Genomic DNA, 26831 nt, shown 5'->3' on the forward strand with positions numbered 1-26831 from the left:
CATGTAGTCCTGTTAATATAGTGTTTGAGCTGACATATCCTAACTCTCAACATAGCTTTTGTCAGGCCAGCTCAAAATGTCAGCAGGGTAGAACTGGAAATTTTTGAAGCCCATACATGGAAATATTATTAAAAAAATGCCATCATCCATGAGCAGAATTGGAACCTGGATTGATTGGGCCAACAAGTTTTGGAAGAAGTGCCTTCTCTGCCAACACACCATTAGATGTTTTGGAATTTGATTTATCTTTCAAGTGATGGGAGAGATTACATGTTAGTGAATTAGGTTTTCTCCTCCATTCCCTGCAGTCCTATTCAGTGTATTTATTTTGTTCATCCCTCCATACTAATTTATCTTCTTTCTCGTAAAGTTGCTTTGTTACTAAGGGAATGATGTGAGTTCAGGAGAAAGTATCTTTTTTTCATATTTCTCCTATGCAGCTCTGCATCAGGAGATGATGACTGACTGCAGGGTAAATTTATCAGCTCTTCAACACTGAGCTGATTTGTACTTTGAGAGGCAACCTAAATGCCCGTCTTTTTCTATATGGAATATTCTTGAGCTTCTTGTGTAAGGGGAGTTTAGAGAAACTTAACAAAATTTAGCTAATTTTTTTGAGGAAAATAGACTTCCTTCCCCACTATCTAGGATGTGTCTTAAAGTATATGCTACAAAACCTGGAGACACTAAAAATGATCAGTGTGTTAAAAATTTACAGAAATAAAATGTTTTCATTTTGAGACCAGGCCTAAATGGTTTTCTACTTCAGTGCATGTCAAAACTAAGGAAATAAGAAAATAATTAGAAGCAGATCTATGAAGGGAAAAAATAGCGTTAAACACTCTGTTTAGTGGTTAGAAGTTAACTGCAAAGCTTGATCTTAAAAGTCATATTTGCTTATATAGCTGTGCTTACTTAGCATTAGCTTTGCATGACTGCTGTGCAGTACTGTCCTTGTCTACAAGAATAGTTCTAAGTTGAAGTCTGTTTAACAACATTCACTAAACAGAAGTGTTGCACACTAAAAATTTACTTTAGAAATGTATATCTCACTGTTTTAACAAGGAGAACTCAGTCTCGAGGTCACTGAGGAAAGATTTTTTTTTTAAATTTTTTTTTTTTTTTTACAAATGCTCTCTACTTGCGATCTGAGGTAGGAAACAAGGGGTTTAGAATTAAAGAAATGGAAAAATAAATATTTGAATCCGTACAGTTTTTAATTTAGTTATTTATTCAACCCGTGTTTCTTAGGTGCAAAAACTCCAAGCTATTCTGAAACCGATGATGCTGAGACGTCTCAAGGAGGATGTAGAAAAGAACCTGGCCCCCAAAGAGGAAACCATCATTGAAGTTGAGCTGACAAATATTCAGAAGAAATACTATCGTGCTATTCTTGAAAAGAATTTCACATTTCTTTCCAAGGGTGGAGGTCAGGCAAATGTACCTAATCTTTTAAACACTATGATGGAACTAAGAAAATGCTGCAATCATCCGTACCTTATTAATGGTAGGCCTCCTATTTTTCTCATTCAAAAAATTATTGTAAGGAAGTTCAGTAAATTAGAAATTGTATTCTAGTATGTCTTTCTGTTTATTCATTTATTTTATGTAGGAAAGTGAGATAACTTTTTGGGTTCTCTTAGATATGGGTGTATGCTAGTCAGGACAGCATTGCTTTTGAAGACATCTGTGCTGCTTTTTTCGAAGGCTTCCTAGCCAGACAGAGTTAGTGTTTGGATTATCAGGGTTTCCTTTCTGTTATTTCTGACAAATAAGACAGTGGTTATCATGCAGGTTGTTGAATGCTGTCATGAATATGGCAATCTTTTCTTCAGAGTTACAGTTAATGCTCTATGGAAAGAAAATAAGTAGCAGCTATGAGATAGTAACCTAAAATTTCTGAGTAAAAGTTGTGGGTAAGAAATGATGATCAAGAATGCTTTTGTGGCCACATGTTGTCAGTTCATTTTTTTCATTTAACTAGTCAGATTTGTTTAAATGTCATATTAGACTTAACGATGAATACTCTCTTTCAGTGTGATGCTGTTGGTTTTAGATCAGGATTATCTATGGCAGGTACTATATGATCAGCCAGCTACCTATAGCTGCCTGAAGTACGCTAAACTGTATGGCTTGGTCGGTAACAGAAGCCTCTATAAAGGGCTGTATTCTACTAATTTCTTGTTTCCCAACTCTTATGTGTATATATATATATACTGTATATGATTTATGCTGTAGTTGGCTTAATGCTGTTTATAAGCTTCATGGTGAAAGACAGTTTAGTTCAAGAGCCATATGTGACTTCAGTTTTTTACTGTATGACTTCCATATTGCAGTGGCTTATGTTTTTTTCTTGACATTTTTTGTTTAACTGGGGGGAAAAAATGCTTAAACTGATTCACAAAATGACATTTAATTATATTTCATGTACAAGTAATTATTCCAAAGATTTGATATAGGATTACTCCAAAGTACTTCAGCCCAACCATGCTGGTGAACTGCTCAGTTTCTAAACTTGGATAAGCATACAGTAAAGTAGTTTTGTGGTTCTGGTAGGATTTTTTTGTTTGTTGGTTGGTTCTTTGTTTTAAGTTAACCTATTTTATAAATGAGTTTCACAGAAAATAGTTCAGGCTGTTCAGGTTATGAGCTTCAGAACTTGATGCTTTTTATATTTTTTGCTTTTCAGCTAGTTTTAACCTTGCCATTGTATTTCCTTATTTCGTGTTTGCTAGAAGAAATAAGTGATTGTTTTGCTGCTACTTTGTTTTGTCAAATAGAGTTCATGAGTAGTACCTGCAGTGTTGCCTACAGCAGTGATTTTTTTTTTTTTTTTTTTTTTCCCTCACAAGTGTTGTGTCATTTGGTGTCTGTTAGAGACTGTTGAAGTCCAGGTGGCTATATAGAGAATTTTGAGTGTTTTTTTTGATGACTGTATCTTAACCCTAATAAAGGGAGATGGGGTTGTCTCTTGAGTGCTTTTGCCTTTATAACATTTTTTTGTGACTTTTGAATATTTGGACTTGCTTAGTGTCATGCAGCAACATGGCAGATGGGTCAAGCCTTCAGATTTGAGGGAAAAATAAATAAATCCTGACTATTATTAGTGTGGCGGATGGAACTAAACAAATATCTTCTTTGTAGTTCTAGGACTGAAAATACTCTTACATTCTGTAGTTGTCTGAGCCTGGGGTTTTATTTTGTTGGTCAGTAATTAACATCTTTGTACTTAGAGTGATGGCACAAGTTTATTGTCATTTTACCAAAAGGTCTTGCAGTGCTAGTACATAATGTTGCATAGTGTTCTCTTGATGAATGATTTCTTGCAGAGCAAGTTCTTGAGACTTAACTGTTTTTATAAAGGTGTCTCTGAATCCTTCTCATTTTCTTCCAAGTTTACGGGTTTTGGGAGCAAGCACTACTGCATGTGTATTTGAATATGCAAGTAGAACACTGTATGTTTTGTTCTGCATAAAAGCTGCAAGCAAGTCTTCTAGATAATCTTCAGTTAAGAGCTGTAGAAGGTTATATGATGGAAGTGGTATGGTAAGAGTTGAATATGGAGTGTTTTTTTAATTTGTTTCTTGATTGGTAGATCTGTTCTGAGGAGGAGAAAATGGTGGTCTGCTGAGGCTGTCTTTGAGTAGAGTTATAGAGGGAGTGACTGCCTTTTGGGTATTCTCCAACAAAGTTGGGGAAAGCATTGTCTGTCATTTTTCTTGGAGCTGGCCTCCTTGTTTTCCCCCTAGCAACCATTCTCAAGTGCTTATACATCATTCCTCTTTCTCTGTCCGAGAGCCAGCAGTGAGGAGTGCCTCTGTACTTACACATCCTACAGTGTTGACCATTAGAAAGGTTTCTTACTCTGTTTCATTTACCCTCTTGACCCCTGAAAGCCTCTCTCAATTATGAGCGGAAGTGGGGGTTTCCCTGATGGACCGAGTACACATTCACATCCTTTCCTTTTATCCCCTTCTAAAAATCAGCTAGGGTAGGAACTGGTGTTACAGACCTGCAGGTACTACATCAAGTAGCCTTAGGGTAACAGGCTACTCAGTCTACATCACTTAATTGCAGTTGAAGTAGAAATTAAAAAGACAGGTGAGTCTTTCACAGGGTTTATCTAGGATAGGTTTGTTGGAAGAGCATATTTTTGGGGGTCATGATCTGTAATGGAAGTGGGTCTTGCTGAGGCCAAACTCTGATACTGAAAATTCACCAGTTTGTGGGCTTGTTGTGGTGTGCTTGACTTGGGTGGTTAGCTTTTGCAGATGCTGAGTTTGCATATTGGTTTGCTTCATAGTAGTGAAACTTAAATTTGTATATCACAGTTGAGTAAGAAATAAATGATATAACCAGGAAAGATCACTGAAGTTACTGCATGTGAACTACTTGACAGCCTACTATATACTGAAACTGCCTAAGCTCAGCTGAGATTTACTACCCAAAATTCTGCCCATTTTACAAGATGGGAAGTGATATGATTGAAGGGAAATTGAGGAAGTGTCTGATTTTATTATTTTCACATGGCTTTATTTTTTTTATGTGCAAACCATTAGGATCAGTAATGCTTGGAGTAGGGAATCCAGATAATGAAAATTCAGGGAGGTAAAAATACCTTTAAGTGTGGTCCCATCTTGAGTCCATTAAGTTCTGTAAAAGCTAGAAGTGCAAGTGTATTGAGTAACACAAAGCTGTCAGACAGCCTGCTTAGGGTAGTATCTAGTTAAGACACCACATTACAGTAGGCACTGAACCAGCGATCACACAGGGAGGGTGCGTTTGCCTGTTTGTTTACAGGCATCTACTTAGAACTGGGATATGAGAGAGATGCTCAGCAGAAGCCTGGCAATAAGCTCTTCTTCCCCCCTCCCCCAACCCTTCCATCTTTCCTCCTGTTATTCAAAAGCAGTATTGAAGCTGAGTATTATACAAACCAGAAATACTTTGTAAACTACATTTTGTTTAAAAAAACAACAGCAAAAACAACAGAAGAAAACTACAAAAACCAAACCAAACAAAAAAAACCCAAACAAAAAACCCCCAAGCAAACAGAGACTGAAAAAGCTCCAAATAAGAGTTTATTTGGATGTGAAATAGGTTTAGGATGGAGATTTCTAACCTCTTACATAGCCAAGAATAGTAATCTGATAATTCTTGAAATAGCCCACTCTGTGACATAAAAAATGGAACAAAAGCATAGAAGAGGTTGAAGAGACAACTTGATCTTGGCCTATAGTTTTCAGATAATCAGCAGTAGAAGAAAATATTTGCAGCTCTGCATATCATTCATAGGCGAAGGGGTGGCAAGAAAGAACTTTTGACCAATTCTGGAAAGAATATACATGGTGGATAGCTTCACTAAACTGAACAAAAAAAAAATGCATTCAGTGAGGAAAGAAAGCTGAGTAGAAGGTAAAATAATCATTTCACAGCTGCTTATTCCTCCTACCCCCTGAAATTAGCTTTTTCATTGTTTGGATTTTGATTCTGTAATTAATAATGGAAGGAGCAGGTCAAGGTCATGCGTGTGTTTAAGCCTGGTTTTGGTTTTTGAGGCACAGACATCAAATGTGACTTGTATTCCATGTATTTTCCTGTGGAAATTACATACTTTTTCTTATATGTTGCATTTAAGAAAGGACAGAAAAACCATTCTATTAGTTGGAAATGGTTTACTTTTTCATCTTTTTTTTAATTTTTCATTAATTTGTGTGCATTAAATAGTTGTATGAATTTATTTAGGAAAGGGTTTACTCCCATTTAAAAGAGGAAAAAAAAAAAAGAATGTTCAAAGTTACTTTTTATTTATGCTGTATTTGTGTATATGTTTGCTTTAAATTTAAGGTTAATATTTTTTATAAATGTTTATTCACATAATGCTTAAAACATTCCTGCAGTTTCTATAGGGTATTGGAGGCGAGCTCATTGTTTATTAATAAACCCCTTTGCAGCATTCATGTATTGCTGTCCAATCTTTGCAGGTGCTGAAGAGAAAATTTTGGAAGAGTTTAAAGAAACACACAATGCCGACTCTCCAGATTTTCAGCTCCAGGCAATGATCCAGGCTGCTGGCAAGCTAGTACTGATTGACAAGCTGCTGCCAAAACTGAAGGCTGGTGGCCACAGGGTGCTTATCTTTTCCCAGATGGTGCGCTGCTTGGACATACTGGAAGACTACCTCATTCAAAGACGGTGAGAGCAACAATATAATACAATTCTAAATAAACTGTGCTTTCGTGAGTGGCCACAGTATTTAACCTGTGAGTAATCCATATTGAAAAGGGATGAAATGCAAACACTTTACAGTATTTTCTGTAGTGATCTGACTAAAGGGAAAAGTATACCTGTAAGTTGCAAGTAATGAGATTTTTCTTTTGGGTGAGTACAAAATGATCTCATATGGAGAGCTTTAAACCTCTTAGTTTACTATGTAGTTAAATGTTTTGGTGGCTCTAGAGTCTTTTAGCTTAAGCCTGAATGTTCATTTCATTCCTTAGAGTGAAACTCTGTTCTTTACCAAAAGGTGTAAAGCAGGAGACAAAGTAGTGTGTCTTCCACTGATTGAAGTTAGTGGATACAGGAACAGTTGCTCAGTTTGTTGTAATTACTTTGACCCTATAGTAGCATATTTTCCTTTTTTTTTTTTTTTTAATTGCATATTCTTACAAAGAAACAATACCATTATAGTAAAGTTCTCCTTACAATTTGTCTTTATTTCAGGTACCCATATGAACGAATTGATGGCCGAGTAAGAGGCAACTTACGTCAGGCAGCTATTGACAGGTTTTCAAGACCTGATTCTGATAGGTTTGTTTTCCTGCTGTGTACAAGGGCAGGAGGTTTGGGCATTAATCTTACTGCTGCTGATACCTGCATCATTTTTGATTCAGACTGGAACCCCCAAAATGACCTCCAGGTAACATTACAAGAGATGATTTTACTGACGTTTTTTCTTTGCCTTTTTGCTGTGAAAGTTTCTTCACCTACAAGACAAATTATCTGTTGTCCCTCTTAAAAGCATAAAGATTATTATTTATAGTGGAAGCAATAACTTGAAGTTGTCTGTATTGATTGTTTTAAATTTTTTTTCTTCCTTTTGTGACCTGTAACTGAGTATCTGTCTTTGTTTCATCAGGCTCAAGCACGATGTCACAGAATAGGACAGAGCAAATCAGTGAAAATTTACAGGTTGATAACAAGGAATTCTTATGAAAGGGAAATGTTTGACAAAGCTAGCTTGAAGCTTGGCCTTGATAAGGCTGTGCTACAATCTATGAGCGGAAGAGAAAACGCTACGAATGGGGTGAGAATTAATATACTAAGGTGCATGATCAACAAATGCTATGAATGTGTAGCACTTTCCCTGCTTGTTTGCGTTTTAGCTGGAGAACAGTGGTTTTCAGATGGAGTACGGCATGTATTTTAAAGTAGGGTTAATTAAGGGCAAGGCTACATGAACTGGCTCAGCCTATCCAATGGCTCACTTATTGCCAAAAGGGGGCAGGTGCAGTCATGTTCCCTCAATCTTCATCCATTCTCATAATTCCACCCTTTACATTATGTTGATCCTGGTACTTTTTGGAGTTCTTCTAGTCAGCTTTTTCTGGTGTAGCCTTTTTGCTTTGGACTTTTTTTTGCTTTAGGTTTTTGTCAGGCTCGTAAGTTAAATCTGCACCCAGGAGGAGTTTAGCAGTCATCAGAGCCAAAGTAAAGGGATTCAGTGACAATGAATTATTAAATAGTTTAAACCACTCGTATAACTTCATTTTAAGAATTTTGTTGTTCATGTTTTTCTTTTAAAGGTGACTTCAGCATGAATATTTAATTGACCGACACCACATTGTCTTAGTTTCAGTTCTTAAAATGCTAAGTAAGAGGACAAATAGTGTGATTATGCTGTTAGATGTACACATTGGCTGATGTCAAAAAAACACCCCAAAACCCTCTCTTACATGTTACAGGTGCAACAGCTTTCTAAGAAAGAAATAGAAGATCTTCTTCGAAAGGGTGCATATGGTGCTCTGATGGATGAGGAAGATGAAGGGTCTAAGTTTTGTGAAGAGGATATTGATCAGATTCTTTTAAGGCGAACACACACAATTACTATTGAATCTGAAGGAAAAGGCTCAACATTTGCAAAGGTGTGCATTGACATTCAGAGGAAAATTAATAAAATGTGAACAGGATAGATGGTAGTAGTAGTAAATTGCCTTCTGTGTCAGTGTAGTTTTTCAATGTACTTGTCTCAAGATATTTTCCTCACAAATGTTGGGATATCTGTATTTCCAGTCATGATAGTTTCCAGGCTTACCTTTTTTCTTTCTTGAAACTACCACTTTATAATGTATTTACCAGTGAAAATAGATATTCTTTGTAGCATGCAGTTAAGAAACCAATGCATATGTTTTCACATTTACTAGGCTAGTTTTGTTGCATCTGGGAACAGGACAGACATTTCCTTGGATGACCCTAATTTTTGGCAGAAGTGGGCAAAGAAAGCTGAGCTGGATATTGATGCTTTAAATGGAAGGGTAAGAGCTTTATGATAGTTCCTAGTACAATTAAATTGAAGATATTCCCCCCTCCTAAATTTCTACATTTTCACTTTCATTTTAGAATAACCTAGTTATTGATACACCAAGAGTAAGAAAGCAAACCAGACTCTACAGTGCAGTCAAAGAGGATGAACTGATGGAGTTTTCAGACCTAGAAAGTGATTCTGAAGAAAAGCCTAGCACAAAGCCCCGTAGGCCTCAGGACAAATCACAGGGATATGCAAGAAGTGAATGTTTCAGGGTGGAGAAGAACTTACTGGTTTATGGGTAAGGATATTAAGAAGATTAAATATACTGATTGTGGCTAAAGAACTGAAAATATGGAAATGATGTATAATAAATAATTCATCCTTTTCTTGGACACGTTCACATAATCTCTTCCTGTGTAACCGTTATCTCATTACGCTGTATACACGCCAGTGAGATTTTAAGTCGCTATATATATAAAGTTGCTTGTATAAGGGTTACTTAGGTGAAAGTATCTGAGTGTCTTACAGATGGCTATGAGCTCACTGGTAAGATATGTAGTTTTGTGATGGCCGAATATTTGTTTCTGGTTTCTCTTCGTGTAAAGAATTCCTGAGTTATCGAGGCTTAATCTCTTTTATAAATGTTGTGGAGAATAACAAAGTGTATTTGTAAAGGACAATGCGGCTGTGAAATCAACAGTCAGTCTAGAGGTTTTCAACATAGATTCTGGTATTTTAGCACCAGTTGAATTCAGCTATTTGATACTTTATATTTTTCCCCATTGGATTTACCAATTTGAATTTTATCTCTTAGCAAGCAAGTAGCTATCTATGTTTGGCTGCTAACACAGTGGGCTTTGGAATGACTGTCTGTATTTTAGGAAGTTGTGTACAACAATTGCTAATGATGGATTTCAGGATCAAAATAAGAATGATTCCCCAAACCCCATGATTGTAGGAGTTGGTTGAGTTTCCTATTCGTAGCTTACTGGGACCGTTAGTTAAACATATGTACTTTATTATTTTGAGTGTAGTTCAATTGCAGCTTTACGAGCAGTGAACTTATTGCCTGTTCTGTAAAATAAACATTCTTAACTCTTTGGTGCTGGAGGTTGGATTCCCTGACATAACCTGCAAATGCAAAATGCATTAGCAGTGACACAGGAGGTCCCAACTTGCTTGGTACCAGGACTTAAATTGCAAGTCACAAATTAAAGTACCAGTGCCCTGGCTGTTGTATTGAATGTATTTTTCTTATAGCTGGGGTCGGTGGACTGACATCCTCTCACATGGGCGCTATAAACGTCAGCTAACAGAACAAGATGTGGAAACCATCTGCCGGACTATCCTGGTATATTGTCTTAATCATTACAAAGGGGATGAAAATATCAAAAGTTTCATCTGGGATCTGATCACTCCAACTGCAGATGGGCAAACTCGAGCTTTGGTTAATCATTCCGGTATGTCTACCACAATCAAATAATGATGCTAGTAAACAGGAAAGAATTGCTTCAGTCATGCTATGTATTTAGTTTAAACTATAGCCATTCTGACATGTCGTAGGATCTTGTCAGATTTTATGAGTAAGGTGGGCTTTGACTTGGTCCATACTTAAAGGGAAAGTCTCCCTTAGACACTCTGTAGGATACAGTGTTCTTTCCCTTAAATCATTTTTGAACAAATATTCTAGCATAATTTTTAAGTGGCACCTACTGCCGGAGTTAATCTGTTTCAAATTGCCATAAACCAGAAAGCTTGTTTCCTTATGGCTGCTCAGATTCATGAGAATTTTTACAAGAAATATTTATATAACACCATTTTCTGGCTAGCGCTCTGCATTTTTGAAATGTTCACACCTAAATTTGCATGAAAGTTTTGGTTGATTTTGTTATTTGCAATTCTCTGTACTGAATTATGTTGCTGTTCAGTTTTTGGTGGTTGTGTTGCCCACAAAGGAATTAATATAGCTTTAAATGTATGTTTGTAATGTAGTTTGGGTTGAGAGCTTTTCTATTCAGATTGTGTAAGAAGTATTGGGGTTTTACATAGGTCTGTCTGCACCAGTGCCCAGAGGGAGGAAAGGCAAGAAAGTAAAAGCCCAGAGTTCACAGCCAATGCTGCAAGATGCGGATTGGCTCACAACCTGTAATCCAGATGTATTATTTCAAGAAGACAGCTATAGGAAACATCTCAAACATCACTGTAATAAGTAAGTATTAATAAATAGTTCATTTAGAGGTTTTTTTACGACATGCTTTTGAAAAGTCCACAACTTCTTTTGGATATTTTTAATAGAACACAGGGCCATTTAATAGGATGTAAAGGCCATTATTACTTTTTAATTTGGGAATAATAATTTTGAGATATATGGATAGTTCTGTAAGCTCTTTATGACCGATCAGCGCTTAAAACACAGTTCTGAAGAAAACTGTTTTCTACTTACTAAATAAGAATGGAATCAGATGAGGTTATTTTTTTTACCATATAAAGGAAAGACTGTATCCCTACACCGTCTATTTTTCTTGACAATTGGCTGTCTTTACACAAAAGCTGTTTGTTTCTTACCCTTCTTGTGGGGTCTCTCAAGCTGATGTCCTTAAGAGTTCTGTTCCTTAGGCATTAAACTCAAATGTCCAGTTATTCATTTTCAGTTTCATGTAGTAGTTCACCTATACGTGTGTGTATCTTCTCTTCGTTCTTTTTCTCCCGTCCTTTTTTGCTCTCCACATTATACAGAATATTTCTTCTTTCCTCTTTTGTTTGAGATAAAATTCCTCACCAGGTTTTCTTACCTGAATCAGTGCCTTGATTTGATTTTTGCAATTCTAAACACATTACTGAACTGAAAGCCTTTGGGGACAAAGATCGTTTTATTTCGATTTGGGATATCGTTGTGTGAATGTCTCTTAAGAGCCTCTCTTACATGCTTTTAGCTTTTGTTTTGTAATATTTTAGTTATTTTTGTGTCAGCTTCTGTCCACAGTGTCCTGGTTCTCTATCTCAGTTTTGCTTGCTATAGTCTCTGTTTACAGACACTGAACCTAACTCTTGTCCCAGAAATGTCTTAGTTTGGGTTTGTGGGGGAGGTTGTGTGCTTTTTGGGCTTTGGGGTTTTGTTTTTTTTCTGTTTTTAAATTTATACTCTTCATTGTATAAATACGCCATACAGATGTAATGTGGTGTTACTGAAAGGTCATCCGTACTTTGCGTTTTGAATATATATTGTGTTTCACTAATACTGTTTATTGGAAAGAAATTATTGATTTGAAAAGTACCTGTGGCCTGTCAATAGGGGGTGTGATGTGAAGGAGGAAAGGCATATAAGGGGTTTATTAGCTCATTTCTAGATGCTAACCAAACTTAATTCTCAGCTGATGAAAACACATACTTACAGAATTATGTTAGCAAGTGCACATCCAAATAAACTACGTTCTGATTTTTTCTGAGCTGTTACTCTGATCTGTTATTACATTTCACTTGCTCTTAAAGTAATTAAATTCTTTCCTGTAACACTATTTTAATCTCTCAGGTAACATGTCCTCATTACTTGTTATATCAGTTTGCAGATCAGACTTAAACTCATTTTTAAAATATTGCTCCTGTAATAAAGCAGTAGAACAATTACAAGGATAGGCAAGATTGATAAATCACTGTGCAAGAATGTTTTCAGTTGCTGTCTTTTTCCTTCGCTTCCACCAGGACTAAGTGAATCATAGAAGCAACGTGTTTAGCCCAGGTAAAATCGAACAGAGGTGGAAGCCAATTAATAGTCTGAGTAATTTCCATCGGAAGGCAGCAGTAGCAAAGCTTTGTAAGAACTGATGTCCTCTCCTTACGTAACATATATGCTGTTTTAACAGATAGGACTCTGGTGCAAAGATCCTCTCGTGTTCAGTTGGTGTTGGGTTTTTTTTTTCCTGCTCCTCTTCTTTGGCTTGATGTAACAGCTGTTATTGCTTAATACTAAGATGATAGAAACACTCAACAGCTTATTTACATAGCCACAGAGGGAGCAGGGACACCTTACTGGTCCCAGTTATCATGCATACAAAAAGAAGCATGTCTGACATGTTTTGAATTGCAGACATGACCTTCATTCAAATCCCTGCTCCTCCAAGGTTTGCTGGAATAACACGTGTAAAACCGGGTATTGCTCTGGTTGCATCAGATCTCTAATGAGGAGCTCTCAAAACTGGTGGTGGTCTAAATTTTTCATGCAAGTGGGTGATCAGATTACTGCCTCCCAGGTCACCCTAGCTGTTCAGAAGCAGCAGCAATTCAACAGTTTCCGTGATGGATTTGGGTACAGTGAGAGGGCAGGCTGAATAATCTCTGTTTTAGCTGGTACTGATTTTACTTCATGAACTAGGCAGCAGGGGGTGCCCTGAATTGGGTAAACATAGGAGAGTAGGATTATTTTCAGGTAGATACTTTTTCTACAGAGATGGCCTCTTTTCTAGTCTCCTTGAAAAGCCAGTGTCTGCCATTCTCTCTCCTGCCAGCTTCAAGTATGACCACAACACCTGACAGCCCTTCCAAAAACCACTGTAGTATGACAGAGATAGGGAAAAATAAACATGGGCAACGAAGATTTTTCACTTCCTTGTAACACTTAGGTTGTGCACAGGTAAAATTAAATAGCAGTTTTAACTATAAAGAGTAAAAATAGTTAATATCTCCCAAGGGAAATGAGGGATTATTCCCTTTCCCCCCCCCCCAATTCTCGGAAGCCAAAAGTTGTATAATCTGAAAAACCTGACATTCCATATTGAGGGTTTATTGTAAGGTAGTAAAACCAGATTTTATATCTCGTTTATTCCTACAACTTCTGATGTGCTTCCAAAAATGGTATTAAGGCAGCAGCTGAGGAAATTTTATGAGATAATGAAGCAGAACAGTTACTGAAAGCCATCTGCTCAGTTGTTTACAAACTTGCTTCAATACTTCAGAGGCAGTGGTAGAGTACGTGTCTAAACTTCACAAGCTGCACTAGGTAGAACTAAATGAAATGCGCCGGGGCTGGGCTGAGCTGGGTCCCTCTCTGTGCAGTGTAAGCGGTTGCCAGGCAGGCCTGTTGGAAGCCAGCAGAAAGCACCACACAGAGGTGATTATGTGCCACCATCTGTCACGCTTCAAGCCTACCATACAGCATGGCTAATCAGCCTTGGCAGGATGATGGATGAACAGCAGCAGCTGCCAAAAGCCACTGTTGGCAAACAGTCCTGAAGTTAAGAACTTTTTCCCCCCTCTGCCTTCCTCTCCAGGGTCCTGCTGCGTGTCCGCATGCTCTACTATCTACGACAAGAAGTTATAGGGGACCAAGCAGACAAGATCTTAGAGGGTGCTGACTCAAGGTTAGTGCAAGTGCAGGCTTATTTTTTGCTTTATGACGCTGGCTTTTATTAAGTACATGTACTGTAATAATGCAGCATTTAAAGGTTGTCACACTTTATCTCTTAAATGTCTGTTCTCAAGCAGCCTTATTATTTTACCAAGTGCAGTGGGTAATTTTCTTGGGGGAGGAAATGATGTGGGAAATGAGAGGCGGATTTTCACTTCTGCTAATAATGAAGGACTATTCTATCTCAACTTTAAAAAAATGAAAAAAAATATACTAAGACCTTAAAAGAATCATATTTGGATAATCATTGTCGTGCCACTCCCAAAAGAGCCTGATGATTTTTGGTTTTTTGTTGGTGTTTGTTTGGGTGCTTTTTTAACCATCCTAGTTATTTTTCAATGTATTTCAATTTCTGTGTTGGGTTTTGGGGTTCCCCCTGCCGGCGCCCGACCTCCCCCTTCCCCCAAATTCATTATTCAATTTAACAGCGTTTTGCTTAAAAAAAGCATTTTTTTTAAGCATTTGTTTAAAAAACCCAAAAAACCCCAAAAAAAACCCAACTTTGCCCAGTAATAACTTTGAGAATGTATATAATGCTGTCTTCACAGTGAAGTAGATGTATGGATACCTGAGCCATTCCATGCAGAAGTTCCTGCAGACTGGTGGGATAAGGAGGCGGATAAATCCCTTTTAATTGGAGTATTCAAACACGGTAAGTGATGTCTCACTCTGAACAAAACTCAGTTGTAAAGCTTTCTGTGTGTAGGACTGTTCAGTCATAATATTAACAAGTATTGTTCCAAAGAACTGTTGGCTTGTATCTCCCTTTTTTTCTTGCCTGCATTAAAAACCTAATAGGAGCTGTAAATATCAGATGCTGTTTTTAAATGTTTGCAGAACATTTGAGAAGAAAACATTACTTTCTTGGCTGTAAATAAAACAAAACCATATTTGTTTAAATAATAGCCAAATAGTAAGATAGATCTCCATAAACTTTGCTTCCAGCACTGCTTCACTTGCTAACTCTGCCAACCAGTGTCAAAGTGGACGGTGGGCTTAACCTCTGCTATTAATCTGTACAAGTGCCTCCTGGGCTTTGTTCCAAGCAATATTTCACAAATGTCAGTGTTGAGAACTCCCGGCTCCCTTGAGTGGGATGCAGCCTTGTTAACTTTGAAAGGCTGGGGATGCAGAGCTGGCATGATATATACAGTGAGCGATTCCTGATTATAATCCCAATTCTCTGGAGGTCGCAGAGGTATTCTCAGCAGCCCAGCCTGACTAAAGGGGAGAATGATGGCTTATAAAACCTTTCATGATTACAGTTTGGCTTGAGGCTCTACAGCAGTTAGGAGCAGTGTGTTGTAGTACAAATCCTAATTGAATTGTGCTGTTCTGCCTATGTACAGCAGCTCTGTTTTGTGGGCTCAGCTGAGGCAAGTCTAGTCTAAAAATCATTTTCCTGCAGTGCACTGTTGGGATCTGCCATTTTCCATCTAGTCAACTTGGGCAGTAAAAAAGCAAACAGCAGTTTGAAAACCATAGAGGGAACAGTGTCATCTTACTGACATGCATCATCCTAAACCTAATAAGACAGGTTCGTTGGCCTTACGTATAACCCATGCATACAGCATTTTTGCAGCCTACATTGAGGGTTCCAGCAGGGCTGGAGCTATAGAAAATGCATGTGTGTGTGTGTTTCCGTTCGCATCTGCATGTTTCCAGTATGGAGTATTGAATGTGGAGAACCACTGACAAAGTCATATAGGAAACTTAAAGAAGTTTTTCACTTTGTGAAAGATTTTTACTGTACCTTATAAAGACATTAAATTGAATACTTTCTTCAGTATCTACTATTTGTTCATGTTATTGATGTGAAAATGTTTCTGTGCTGATGGAATTTACCAGTATGAAAAATGAATGAAATGGTTGTTTCCAGCATGGTGACAGCTCCTTTGTTTTATTTAAAAATAAATAGATGAATTCGGAAAATTGTGCTTCTATTGCCTAAACCTGTTCTATTCACAGTTGGTCATAGGTTTTAAAAAAAAATTGTCTCCTGCTCTGCATGCAGGTTATGAGAAGTACAATTCTATGAGAGCTGATCCAGCACTGTGCTTTCTGGAACGGGTTGGCATGCCTGATGCGAAGGCCATAGCTGCCGAACAGAGAGGGACAGACATGTTAGCAGATGGTGGTGATGGGTAAGGAGGACATGAAAAAATTAATAAACTTTATCAGCATTGTATATGTTGGCATGAGTTCATATGTCATATTTTGCTTACATCTCGCCTGAGGATCTGAAGTGATCACATGATGTAAAAAGTACATAGAATTCTTCACACAGTTGAGCATGAAATATAAATGGGTAACTTGGTACACAATACTGATGGCTTTTGTAGCTTTTTTGCTTTTGTCCAGAAAATCAGCCCCCTCCCAAAACCAATATTTCTCTTAAATATTTTATAGCGGTGAGTTTGACAGAGAGGATGAAGATCCAGAATACAAGCCAACCAGAACTCCTTTCAAGGATGAAATTGATGTAAGAACTTCAACTTTATGTAATTACAAATATATATAATTATAACTGATTCTCTGTGTTTATCTTAATGTGCAGTTCTTAAGTTTGAGAGCTACCAGATAAACACACTTTATGAAGATTGTTTGCTGCTGTGTTTGAGAGATGACATATTTTTCTCCTGAAATGATAACATATGGTCAAAACTGAAAACTAAAATAACTTCTGTCTTCTCCCCAAGGAATTTGCAAACTCACCTCCAGAAGACAAAGAGGAATCCATAGAAATACACCCAAGTAAGACTATAGCAAAGAAATTAAAAAGGCAAAAATGGACCATTTAGTGAAAGGTGGACTGTTTATTTGCCACGTGAGGGGATAGGTTGTGTTTTGGGAGAACATCACTGTAAACTTCTACTGCTAATTCTCTTCATGCTTCACATCTTACAAAACAATTATTTACTGTCTTTGAATAATCCACATTGTGGCTTTCTGGGTTTCTAATTACATAGTAGAAATTGTGATGATAAAGACCGGATGTTTCATAATGCAGCCGTTGATGTTTTTGCCGAGATAATCTTGGAAGTTACAGATACATTGTTTCCTCAGTATGGGGGAAAATTGCCAAGCTTAAGTGAGAATAATAAAGTGGGAAATCGTAAGCATAGGTGTTTCCTCAGAGGCAGAATGATGATCTTAGTAATATATTTAAAGATACATTGCATTAATTTAAATACTTACAGTATTCATAATATGTTTGTATTCATAACATTGAATAATAATGCTTGATGCTTATCTCTAAATGTTTCACAAGCATTTCTGAGTTCTTAGAGTTGGGTGGTTTGGTTTCTATTTTTTATTTCCTACCAATGTAGTTATCCTGTTTTTAATTTGTTATGCACCAATATTAATGAGGCATATGTTCTTATCAGATAAAACAGGAATCCAGTTCTAGCCGTAGAAACTTTGAAATCTTTAGTGGTGGTTTTGCAGTGCACAAATACTTCTCTATTCTCTAGACAAGCACAGTGAAAGCAATGCTGAGTTAGGCCAACTCTACTGGCCCAACACTTCAACCCTGACTACCCGTCTGCGTCGCCTCATTACTGCCTATCAGCGCAGCTATAAAAGGCAACAAATGAGGCAAGAGGCACTAATGAAGACTGACCGCAGGAGACGTCGGCCTCGGGAAGAAGTGAGGGCACTAGAAGCAGAAAGGGAAGCTATAATAACTGAAAAACGACAAAAGTGAGTTTCTCAGTGATATCTGTCTTTAAATCTCATTTGAGCTTGTGTGTCACCAGTACTGCCGTTCTGCTTTGAAAGAATAAACTAAGGGGGTTTGGTGTCATCCACACTGTCTTTGGACTCTGGTTTATTCAGTGGCCTCACTTCTCTTGCTTCTTCCTTGACTAGGTGGACAAGAAGAGAAGAAGCTGATTTTTATCGTGTGGTGTCTACTTTTGGAATTATTTTCGATCCTGTAAAACATCAATTCGACTGGAATCAATTCAGAGCATTTGCCAGGCTTGATAAAAAGTCCGATGAAAGCTTGGAAAAGTATTTTAATGGCTTTGTGAATATGTGTAGACGAGTGTGCCGAATGCCAGTCAAACCGGATGATGGTAAGTTTTAACTGACTGTAGGAATCAATGTGACTGTTATGAGACAGTGGTACTGTTGAAACTTCACGTGCAGGTGTAAGGGTCCAGGATTTCAAAATGGGTGTACATTCAATCGATGTTAAACAATACAAATCACTGTCATTTCAGAACCACCTGATCTTTCCACTATGATTGAGCCGATCACAGAAGAGCGTGCTTCTAGAACTTTATATCGTATAGAACTGTTGCGGAAAATCCGTGAGCAGGTTCTCCATCACCCACAATTGGGAGAGAGGCTAAAACTTTGCCAACCAAGCTTGGACCTGCCGGAGTGGTGGGAGTGTGGTAAACATGACAAAGACTTACTGATTGGTGCTGCTAAACATGGAGTCAGTAGGACAGATTATCACATTCTGAATGATCCTGAACTCTCTTTTCTTGAGGCTCACAAAAACTTTGCTCAAAACAGAGGGACGGGTAATGTAAATACTGTCTCTTCTGTAAACCCTCTGGGTGCTGGCTGCAGTCAAACACCACCTATTGTCCCATCCACACCAGTACAAGAAGAAAAGACTACAGAACAAACAGAGTCTAAAGTTGAAGGGTCTGAAAATCCAGCAGCCAAAGAAAAGCCTGATATCAAAGAGGAGACAGATACTGCAGATAAAGACACTAAACCAGACTGTGATGCTGAGGCTGAGCCTGGCTCTGTTAAATGTGAATTGAAAGACATAGAAATGAGTACAGACGTAGACCCAAAATCTATTTCTGAGAAAGGTTCGGAAGAAGATGAAGAGGAGAAACTGGATGATGATGATAAATCAGAAGAATCCTCCCAACCTGAAGGTAACACGTTGGTCAGATCAATTCTGTGTGCTTAGCATGAGCCCCACAGCTGTTGCAGCTTGTGCCAGCTGGTAAGTGGCACACATGGAGCCGTTATGGAGCTTGGGATAGGCTACATGTAGCAGTTCCTCTGCCCTTCCGCGCATCAGGTGGTGAGATAAGCTTTCATAAAAACCATGCAGCATCAGCGGGGTATTCCCCCACAAGGCTTTCCAAGATAGCTTACTGAGCCAATAAGCACGGTCTCTGTGCCAAATGTGGAAGACTAAGGCTCTGATGTAGTCATTACTGAATAAAAGCCTATGTTAGAAAAGTTGTGTCAAGCCTGGTTGTCTTAACCTGTCTAGTTGGGTTGACACTGGGTGGTTGAGTTGGGTTGACATTTGGTGGTTGGAAACTTTTGTAGTTAATGTCTGGTTGTGGTTGTTATTCAGCAGGAACAGTTTCTCAGGGTAAGAATTTTGATGAAGAAAGCAATGCTTCTATGAGTACCGCAAGGGATGAAACACGTGACGGATTCTACATGGAAGATGGGGATCCCTCTGTGGTGCAGCTGCTTCATGAGAGAACATTTGCCTTCTCTTTCTGGCCTAAGGTTGGTTAGGGGTAGAATGGCATGTGTCTTTTTCAGTATAGATAAAATACGGGAAACATGTTTGCAAAATAACGGTGAGCTCTGTGTGATTCTGCATTTCCAGTGGCGAAGGGACTTTTTTCTATGAATGATTTGTGGAATAGCATTTTATTCTTCATTTTCATACAAATTAGCAGAGGAAAGGAAAGGAATTGCTTTACTGTAAATAGTGTCATTCAGTAAAACAACAAACTACTAACAGACGTGGATTCTCGTAGGCTCCGTGACTGTATGTCAGCAGAGTCACACCTCTCGCACCTCTGTTGATGGAAGCAGACTTACGATTTTGAATTATGGATTTCATCTGCAGAGCAGTCTGCGGTGTTAAGAGCAGAGATTTTGTAAGATCACCTTTTTATTTTGGGGTGAGGAGATTGTAGAGAAGAGTATTGGTGACCTACATGATCTAAGCCATTATGTAATGTTGACAGATGTAATTGTATTAAGGTATCCTGCAAACGTAAGCAGCAGTTTTAGATAGGATAAAGCTATATCTTGTTTTAGTAACCAGGCAGAAAATTATCTAATATAAAATGTTTTTAAAAATATGAAACCATGACCTTGTAATAAATCCATACATAATTTAGTACTCCCCTTTGCAGTAAGGGGGGAGAGAGAGAAATAAAGTAGTAATAGTCTTAAGCTTACTAATCACCATAACAGGGCCATCTGGTTTGGGACGGGGTGGAGCGGGGGGGGGCAGGGCAGCGGGACCTTGTTCTTAATAGGCTTATTCCTGGGGAAAGCAAGCAGTCTGTTGCAGCTGCTGAGATTTGCTAGTGGCTTTTGCACTGTTTTGCTGTTCAGGAAGCTAACTGATGCTCGTATTCCCTAACCAGCAGTATTTCTCATTGTTCTGAAGTTTCTGCTACTTGAGGCAGGCTAGCATAGAATGTGCTTGAATACTGAAATGGAAGAAATTAAATTATACTATCTTCTTTGCTTTAGCATATATTTTGGAAACATGGACTAAAATCTTATTCCAGTTGTAGTGTAAAAGTAAAACAAAAAATCCTTCATCTGTATAGGTTCAGCATAAGTAGACTAATAAACATAATTAGAGATTTTTTAGTGTACACGCTTCAGTGAAATTTGAAGTGATAATGGGCGTGGAATGAAAATTGACATTCATTAGATGTCCCTAGGTTGGTGCCCGTTTCATAATGTTGAACTTTATTAATAGTGACGTTAATGAGGATCCACTTCCTAGGACTGAATTACAGATCCAGCCTCTTGGTTCTTCAGAACTGTAGCTTTAAGATGCTGATTGCAGATGTTTTGATTTTCCTTTCCTAACTGTTGATTTTGCTAACTACTGAAGTTTTGCAGTGTAAAACAATAGTAACTTTCTGTTAAATTTGTCAGTTAGTACATTGTCGTACAGAAAACTCTGTCTTCCTCCTTCCCCCCAGTTATAAATGCAGCTTTTAAATTCTAGTAATGTTCTATTCTTCAAAATTCTCTGTATATTAGCTTCTTGTAAGGCAATCAGTTTATCCTCACATGCAAGAATAGTTGTTTTTGAATGTATTTCTTAAGCTTTGGAAGCTGGACTGTGTCATTATACTCATTTGAGTTTATATGGCAACCTTCACACTGAAGGTTCATTACGTACTTTTCCTTTATGCAGGACCGAGTAATGATCAACCGATTAGACAACATCTGTGAAGCAGTGCTGAAAGGGAAGTGGCCAGTAAATAGGCGCCAGATGTTTGATTTCCAGGGGCTCATACCTGGGTATACTCCAACAGCTGTGGACAGCCCTCTACAAAAAAGGAGCTTTGCAGAGCTCTCCATGGTTGGTCAAGCCAGCGTCAGTGGCAGTGAAGATATCACTGCTTCTCCTCAGTTATCAAAGGCAAGGCTGCATCTTTCTCTTTCTTACGTAAAACATTTTATCCTGCATGCGCTTCTTTGCACAAGAGAAAAAATAAAAAATACCATTTCTTAAAATAAAATAGGAAAAATAAAAAAGTGCTTCTTTGAATAAAATGAAGGCTTTGTTTTCAGAATTACATGTTCAGGCTTTTATTTTAAATTCAGAATAGCAAATAGAGCTTTGCTAATATTTGGAAATGCTCATTTTTCATTAGGAAGATGCACTCAATTTATCGGTTCCACGTCAGAGGAGGAGGAGACGAAGAAAGATTGAAATTGAGGCTGAGAGAGCTGCCAAGAGGAGAAATCTTATGGAAATGGTTGCCCAGTTACGTGAGTCTCAGGTGGTCTCAGAAAATGGACAAGAAAAGGTTGTAGATTTATCAAAGGCCTCACGAGAGGCAACAAGTTCTACCTCAAATTTTTCACCTGTTACTTCAAAGTTTATCTTGCCTAATGTCTCCACACCCGTGTCTGATGCCTTTAAAACTCAAATGGAGCTGCTGCAAGCAGGTCTTTCACGCACACCCACAAGGCATCTACTAAATGGCTCTTTAATAGATGGAGAACCACCCATGAAGAGGAGGAGAGGAAGGAGGAAAAATGTAGAAGGGCTTGATCTGTTATTTATGAGCAACAAACGGACATCATTGACTGTAGTAAGACAGCAACCTTTTTGTCTCATATTTGTTCTTCTGTGTTTAGTACTTTCTGAATGTGAGTTTAAAGTAGTGTTGTACTCTCTGTAATAGTAATGTACAGTTTTTACCCAACCAGCTTTTTCTTTGTGTTTAGAGCTGCTATTTCTTTTTGAACCAAACAGAATGTTGTTTACATCAGGTTTTTACTCTAGCAAATTGTAGGCTGAGTTTTAAGTGTCTTGTACTTTCAAAAATACTTTTTTTTTTTTAACAAAACATACATTTATAATAACATATGTTTTGAGGCTTAAGTATGTTTTTCTTACCGTGTAGAAAAAGGAAGGTCTTGTGGGCCATTAACTGTAAATGCACAAAAACTTGCTCTGTCTTTAGCTGTATATTCTTTAATGTTCAAGGATGCTAAATTTACAAAATTCCCTAATGTAATGGTATTGCTTTACATAGTATGAATATTTAAACCCCGTTAACTCTTGTGTATGCAAAATCTCACTGAGCATTTAGCTTCAGTCCCTGAAATTATTTCTCCCAGGTAACCTTTCCCTTGAAGTGAGAATTAATACAGATGTTAAATGTTTTCAGGAGGATGCAGAAGTGACCAAAGCTTTTGAAGAAGATATGGAAGCCCTACCAGCAAGGAACATTCCATCTCCTGGTCAACTGGACCCAGACACTCGCATCCCTGTAATCAATCTAGAGGATGGGACCAGGCTGGTGGGAGAGGATGCTCCTAAAAACAAGGATTTAGTGGAATGGCTTAAATTACATCCTACTTACACTGTAGATATGCCAAGTTATGTACCAGTAAGTATGTGATTCTAAGAGTGTTGTTGTATTATATTAATAGAGAAGTTAGTTTTACAGATGTTAAAATTAATTTCCTCACGTTGGGCGTAGTCATTGGATTTTGTAACTGTTGGTTTGCAGTAGAGGTCCTCTCTTCAGCCACACTTATAGGCTGGTAGGGAGGATATATGGGTTGCTTTTCCTTTCTTAATATTTGTATATAACAATGTTAAAGCAGTGTTTGTTTCAAGTTCTGTAGAATTTCTTCATCTGATAAGAAAAAAGATTTTTCTGGGATAATCTGAGGCTAACGTAGTTGGCCCCTTCTTAAAATTGTTGTGAGAAGGCGTTCCATGATTGGCAATTTTTGTCAAGAAAATGAAAAACTAAAAAGCAATACATCTCTTCTTTCCAGAAGAGTGCAGATGTGCTGTTTTCCCCATTTCAGAAGCCGAAACAAAAACGACACAGATGTCGAAACCCTAATAAACTGGATATAAACACCTTGACAGGAGAAGAAAGGGTACCTGTTGTAAATAAGCGAAATGGAAAGAAGGTAAAAATAAGTTAGTTCAGTGGCAGTCTTTAATAGTGTCTTTGCACGTGGAAAGTCGGTTTTCTACTCCAAGCTTTCTTTTAAAAAGTTTAATAATTTGTCACCAGCAGTTATTCTTACTAGAATGTACTACCCAGTTCCTTTAATTCCTTTTTTGTTCTTCTGATATGTTAATATTAATCATTTGAGTAAATAACTGTTACTTTTTGAAACGATATAGCACATTTTTTCACATGCAAATTTCATTACTAGCCCTGCCTAAGATGCAGCATTTTACCGTATTTTTTTAAAAAACATGATCTTCTCAATTCTAGTATCATTAGCTGCTTTCCATGTAGTTTTCCACAGTCTGTCCTGAAAGTCTTTACTGCCATCCTTCAGAGATGAAAGAGCACAGATAGAAAATACCCATATAAATAGTTTTTGGTTTAAGTATTAACCTCGTCTTTTGCATTAGATGGGTGGAGCTATGGCCCCTCCAATGAAGGACTTGCCAAGATGGCTGGAAGAAAATCCTGAATTTGCTGTTGCTCCAGATTGGACTGACATCGTTAAACAGTCTGTAAGTGAAACTCTCGTTCCATGCTTCACTGTAGATTATAGCACGGAAAAGTTGAAGGCTGTGTAAATTGATTATTAAGTCTTTATCTCATAGCTAGTTTTGAGCTGAGGAAAATTGTAGTCTCTGGGTGGGAACTGCCAAGTTCGGGGGGGATGGTGATAGGAGGCTGCTGCAGAATGGGATTGAAGTACACTTGAAAAATCAGCTGCATTAAGGCAGCCTTCAGCATTTTTTTTGCATTATTTTTTTTCTTGTAAGTAACAAACCTTAACAAATACACATATTCATACATTAGGAATTATTAAGAAAATATTTGTCATATTCATAACAGAAATAGAATTCATCATCTTGGCAATAGGCAGCATCAAAAGATTAGGTTTTTCTGCCTTTTATTTTACAACAGTTATTTGAAAATAAAGGGTACAATTCTGCAAATACTAATTTTAATAAAATGTTGCTATACTGAAGTTCAGTGTGAAGTACAAAGGTATAGACTCGTAACTGCAGTGTATCAGGGTTTGGATTTTTTTAATGAATGTTTTGTTTTACCGCTGTGTTTAAATGTACAAAATCTCTGACTTTGCTTTCTTCAGTTTTTCTTACATGTTCTACTGCAATTCAGTTTAGTAGCTAGCTCATCACGATTTGCCAGGGTTGAAAACCACTTTTGGAGTATGCTGGAATCCCTTCTGTTTCTTCCATCGTCATCAGTTAACTGGCGAAAGCTACAAAAGCTAATCGAGAGTAAAGCTTGTTTTTCCGCATCTTCGTTTCAGGGTTTTGTTCCAGAGTCCATGTTTGACCGTCTTCTCACTGGACCTGTTGTGAGGGAGGAAGGAGCAAGCAGAAGAGGAAGAAGGCCAAAAAGTGAAATTGCCAAAGCAGCTGCAGCAGCTGCTGCTGTAGCATCAACTTCGGGAATCAACCCACTACTAATGAACAGTCTGTTTGCTGGAATGGACCTCACAAGCCTCCAGAACCTACAGAACCTGCAGTCTCTCCAGCTCGCAGGCCTCATGGGCTTCCCGCCAGGGCTAGCAACAGCTGCTGCTGCTGGGGGGGATGCTAAAAATCCAGCTGCCATGTTGCCTCTGATGTTGCCAGGGATGGCAGGATTGCCCAATATGTTTGGACTAAGCGGATTGTTGAATAACCCAATAACGGCTACTACTGGAAATGCCACTACTGCTTCCGGTCAAGGAGAGACTGAGGATGGCGCTTCAAAAGCTGAAGAGAAGAAAAATGAGAACGAAGAGGAGAACAAAGACTCTGAGAAAAGCACAGACACTGTTTCTGCTACTGACTCTGCGAATGGATCTGTCAGTGCTGCTACTGCGGCGACTACCGCCACTGCCACCACTACCACCACCACCACCAACACTGGATTGCCCACAAACCCTCTGGCCTTCAATCCTTTCCTGCTGTCTACCATGGCTCCTGGCCTCTTCTATCCATCTATGTTTCTACCTCCAGGACTGGGAGGATTGACTCTGCCCGGTTTCCCAGCACTAGCAGGACTTCAGAACGCAGTGGGCTCCAACGAAGAGAAGGCTGCTGACAAAACTGAAGGAACTGCCTTTAAAGATGAAGAAAATCTCGAAGGCAGTGATGCAGAGGAGAGCCTTGATAAAACTGCAGATTCCTCCGTTTTAGAAGATGAAATAGCACAGGGTGAAGAATTAGACTCACTTGATGGGGGGGAAGAAATAGAAAACAATGAAAATGATGAATAACCAGTACCAGTTACAGTTAAAGTGTTTTAAACTTTTGACAAGTGGTAGTCCTACTGTTTACACTCACAGTTAATGTCCATACTTAGTTTTTATAAGCTGTTCTGTAACATAGTGTAGCAAAAAAAAAAGTTCAAGTCATGTTATACAGATGTGTCAAAAGGTATCTTGGTCATTAAGTATTGTGCAGTGCATTATTTATTATCCCTAGGAGAGATGAAATTTGAGAGGTGATCATGTCTTTTTAAGGAAATTGACATAATGCTCTGCTTTTTTTTTTTTTTCTTTTGGTACCATTGGTATTATGAATTAAGCAGCAATTTGTAATCAAGTGGCACTAATAGAAGGAAGTGCTGCTTAAAGGAAGGATGAAGTTATATATTTAATTTTTTTATTTTAATTTTTTTTTGCTGTGAAGGTCAAGATGAAATTTACCATACATATCGTACTCGCGCTTCATTTTGACTGTATGGGAGTTCACCCGCTCACATGCGCGCACACACCCACACACACACTCTCTCTCTGACAATCTTCATGATAGTGTGAATGTCTCTGTCTTGAGACGCAGCAATAATAAGGCAGCTGTTGAATGTGAAGAGTACCTTTTGGAAATTAACCCGCGGAGAAGGTTCTTACAGGATAAAGCTACAGTTTAATCGTCTCGTGATCTTGTAATGCACTGGTATAAACAAAAAGAAAAAAATCAGGTACCTTTTTTAAATTAAAGGACTTTGTTACTTTAGCCACAAAGCTAAACAGCATTACCTCAACTCTAAACTAGCCTTGAAGTTTACAGACATGACTTTGTAAATGTATTGTTTTTCTTTGTTGTGATGTCTTTTTATTTTTTTTCTTTGGAAACTGCTATCATGTAAGATAAGATGTAAATTGCTGCCAACTGTAGTAATGATGCTTTTAATAAAAGTGACCCATGATATGCAGAGATGTAATTATAGAATGTAGTGTTTAGGGACATCACAACTGGTGTTCGCTTTCTGTATTTGCATTGTGGCTTTCTTACAGCATTTTTCTGCTATATTCTTTGTAGATTAGTGGCTGTAAATGCTGAACTGATTGTCTTCAAGGGACTAGGCAGGAAGAGAAACCTTGAATTACCTTCATATTTTCCACTCTAAGTAACTCTACAGAAACGCACACTAAAAACCCCACTTTACTCCTTCAAAGGGTCAT

At 38.0% G+C, this 26831-nt stretch overlaps 1 protein-coding gene across 6 annotated transcripts in view; it reads left to right on the forward strand.

Moving 5' to 3' along the window:
* The window catches only part of CHD7 (chromodomain helicase DNA binding protein 7), a 133677-nt gene extending 107096 nt beyond the window's left edge, over positions 1-26581 (forward strand). For 3 of the 6 annotated variants that reach the window (XM_063326925.1, XM_063326928.1, XM_063326926.1), the window contains 24 exons: positions 1252-1507; positions 5985-6195; positions 6724-6919; positions 7139-7306; positions 7965-8144; positions 8424-8534; positions 8620-8825; positions 9788-9987; positions 10577-10736; positions 13792-13881; positions 14477-14580; positions 15943-16072; positions 16338-16410; positions 16628-16682; positions 17405-17633; positions 17802-18010; positions 18158-18835; positions 19270-19430; positions 21100-21327; positions 21563-22006; positions 22589-22810; positions 23208-23348; positions 23806-23910; positions 24687-26581. In XM_063326925.1, the coding sequence (XP_063182995.1) occupies positions 1252-1507; positions 5985-6195; positions 6724-6919; positions 7139-7306; positions 7965-8144; positions 8424-8534; positions 8620-8825; positions 9788-9987; positions 10577-10736; positions 13792-13881; positions 14477-14580; positions 15943-16072; positions 16338-16410; positions 16628-16682; positions 17405-17633; positions 17802-18010; positions 18158-18835; positions 19270-19430; positions 21100-21327; positions 21563-22006; positions 22589-22810; positions 23208-23348; positions 23806-23910; positions 24687-25643 (5514 nt within the window). In that variant the 3' untranslated portion in view covers positions 25644-26581. The remainder of the gene's footprint in view (positions 1-1251; positions 1508-5984; positions 6196-6723; positions 6920-7138; positions 7307-7964; positions 8145-8423; positions 8535-8619; positions 8826-9787; positions 9988-10576; positions 10737-13791; positions 13882-14476; positions 14581-15942; positions 16073-16337; positions 16411-16627; positions 16683-17404; positions 17634-17801; positions 18011-18157; positions 18836-19269; positions 19431-21099; positions 21328-21562; positions 22007-22588; positions 22811-23207; positions 23349-23805; positions 23911-24686) is intronic. The other 3 variants (XM_063326930.1, XM_063326931.1, XM_063326929.1) reach the window with 3 other exon arrangements.
* Positions 26582-26831: the final 250 nt, after the last annotated feature.

The sequence above is a fragment of the Chroicocephalus ridibundus genome, chromosome 2 (genome assembly GCF_963924245.1).
Source record: "Chroicocephalus ridibundus chromosome 2, bChrRid1.1, whole genome shotgun sequence".
Classification (NCBI taxonomy): domain Eukaryota; kingdom Metazoa; phylum Chordata; class Aves; order Charadriiformes; family Laridae; genus Chroicocephalus; species Chroicocephalus ridibundus.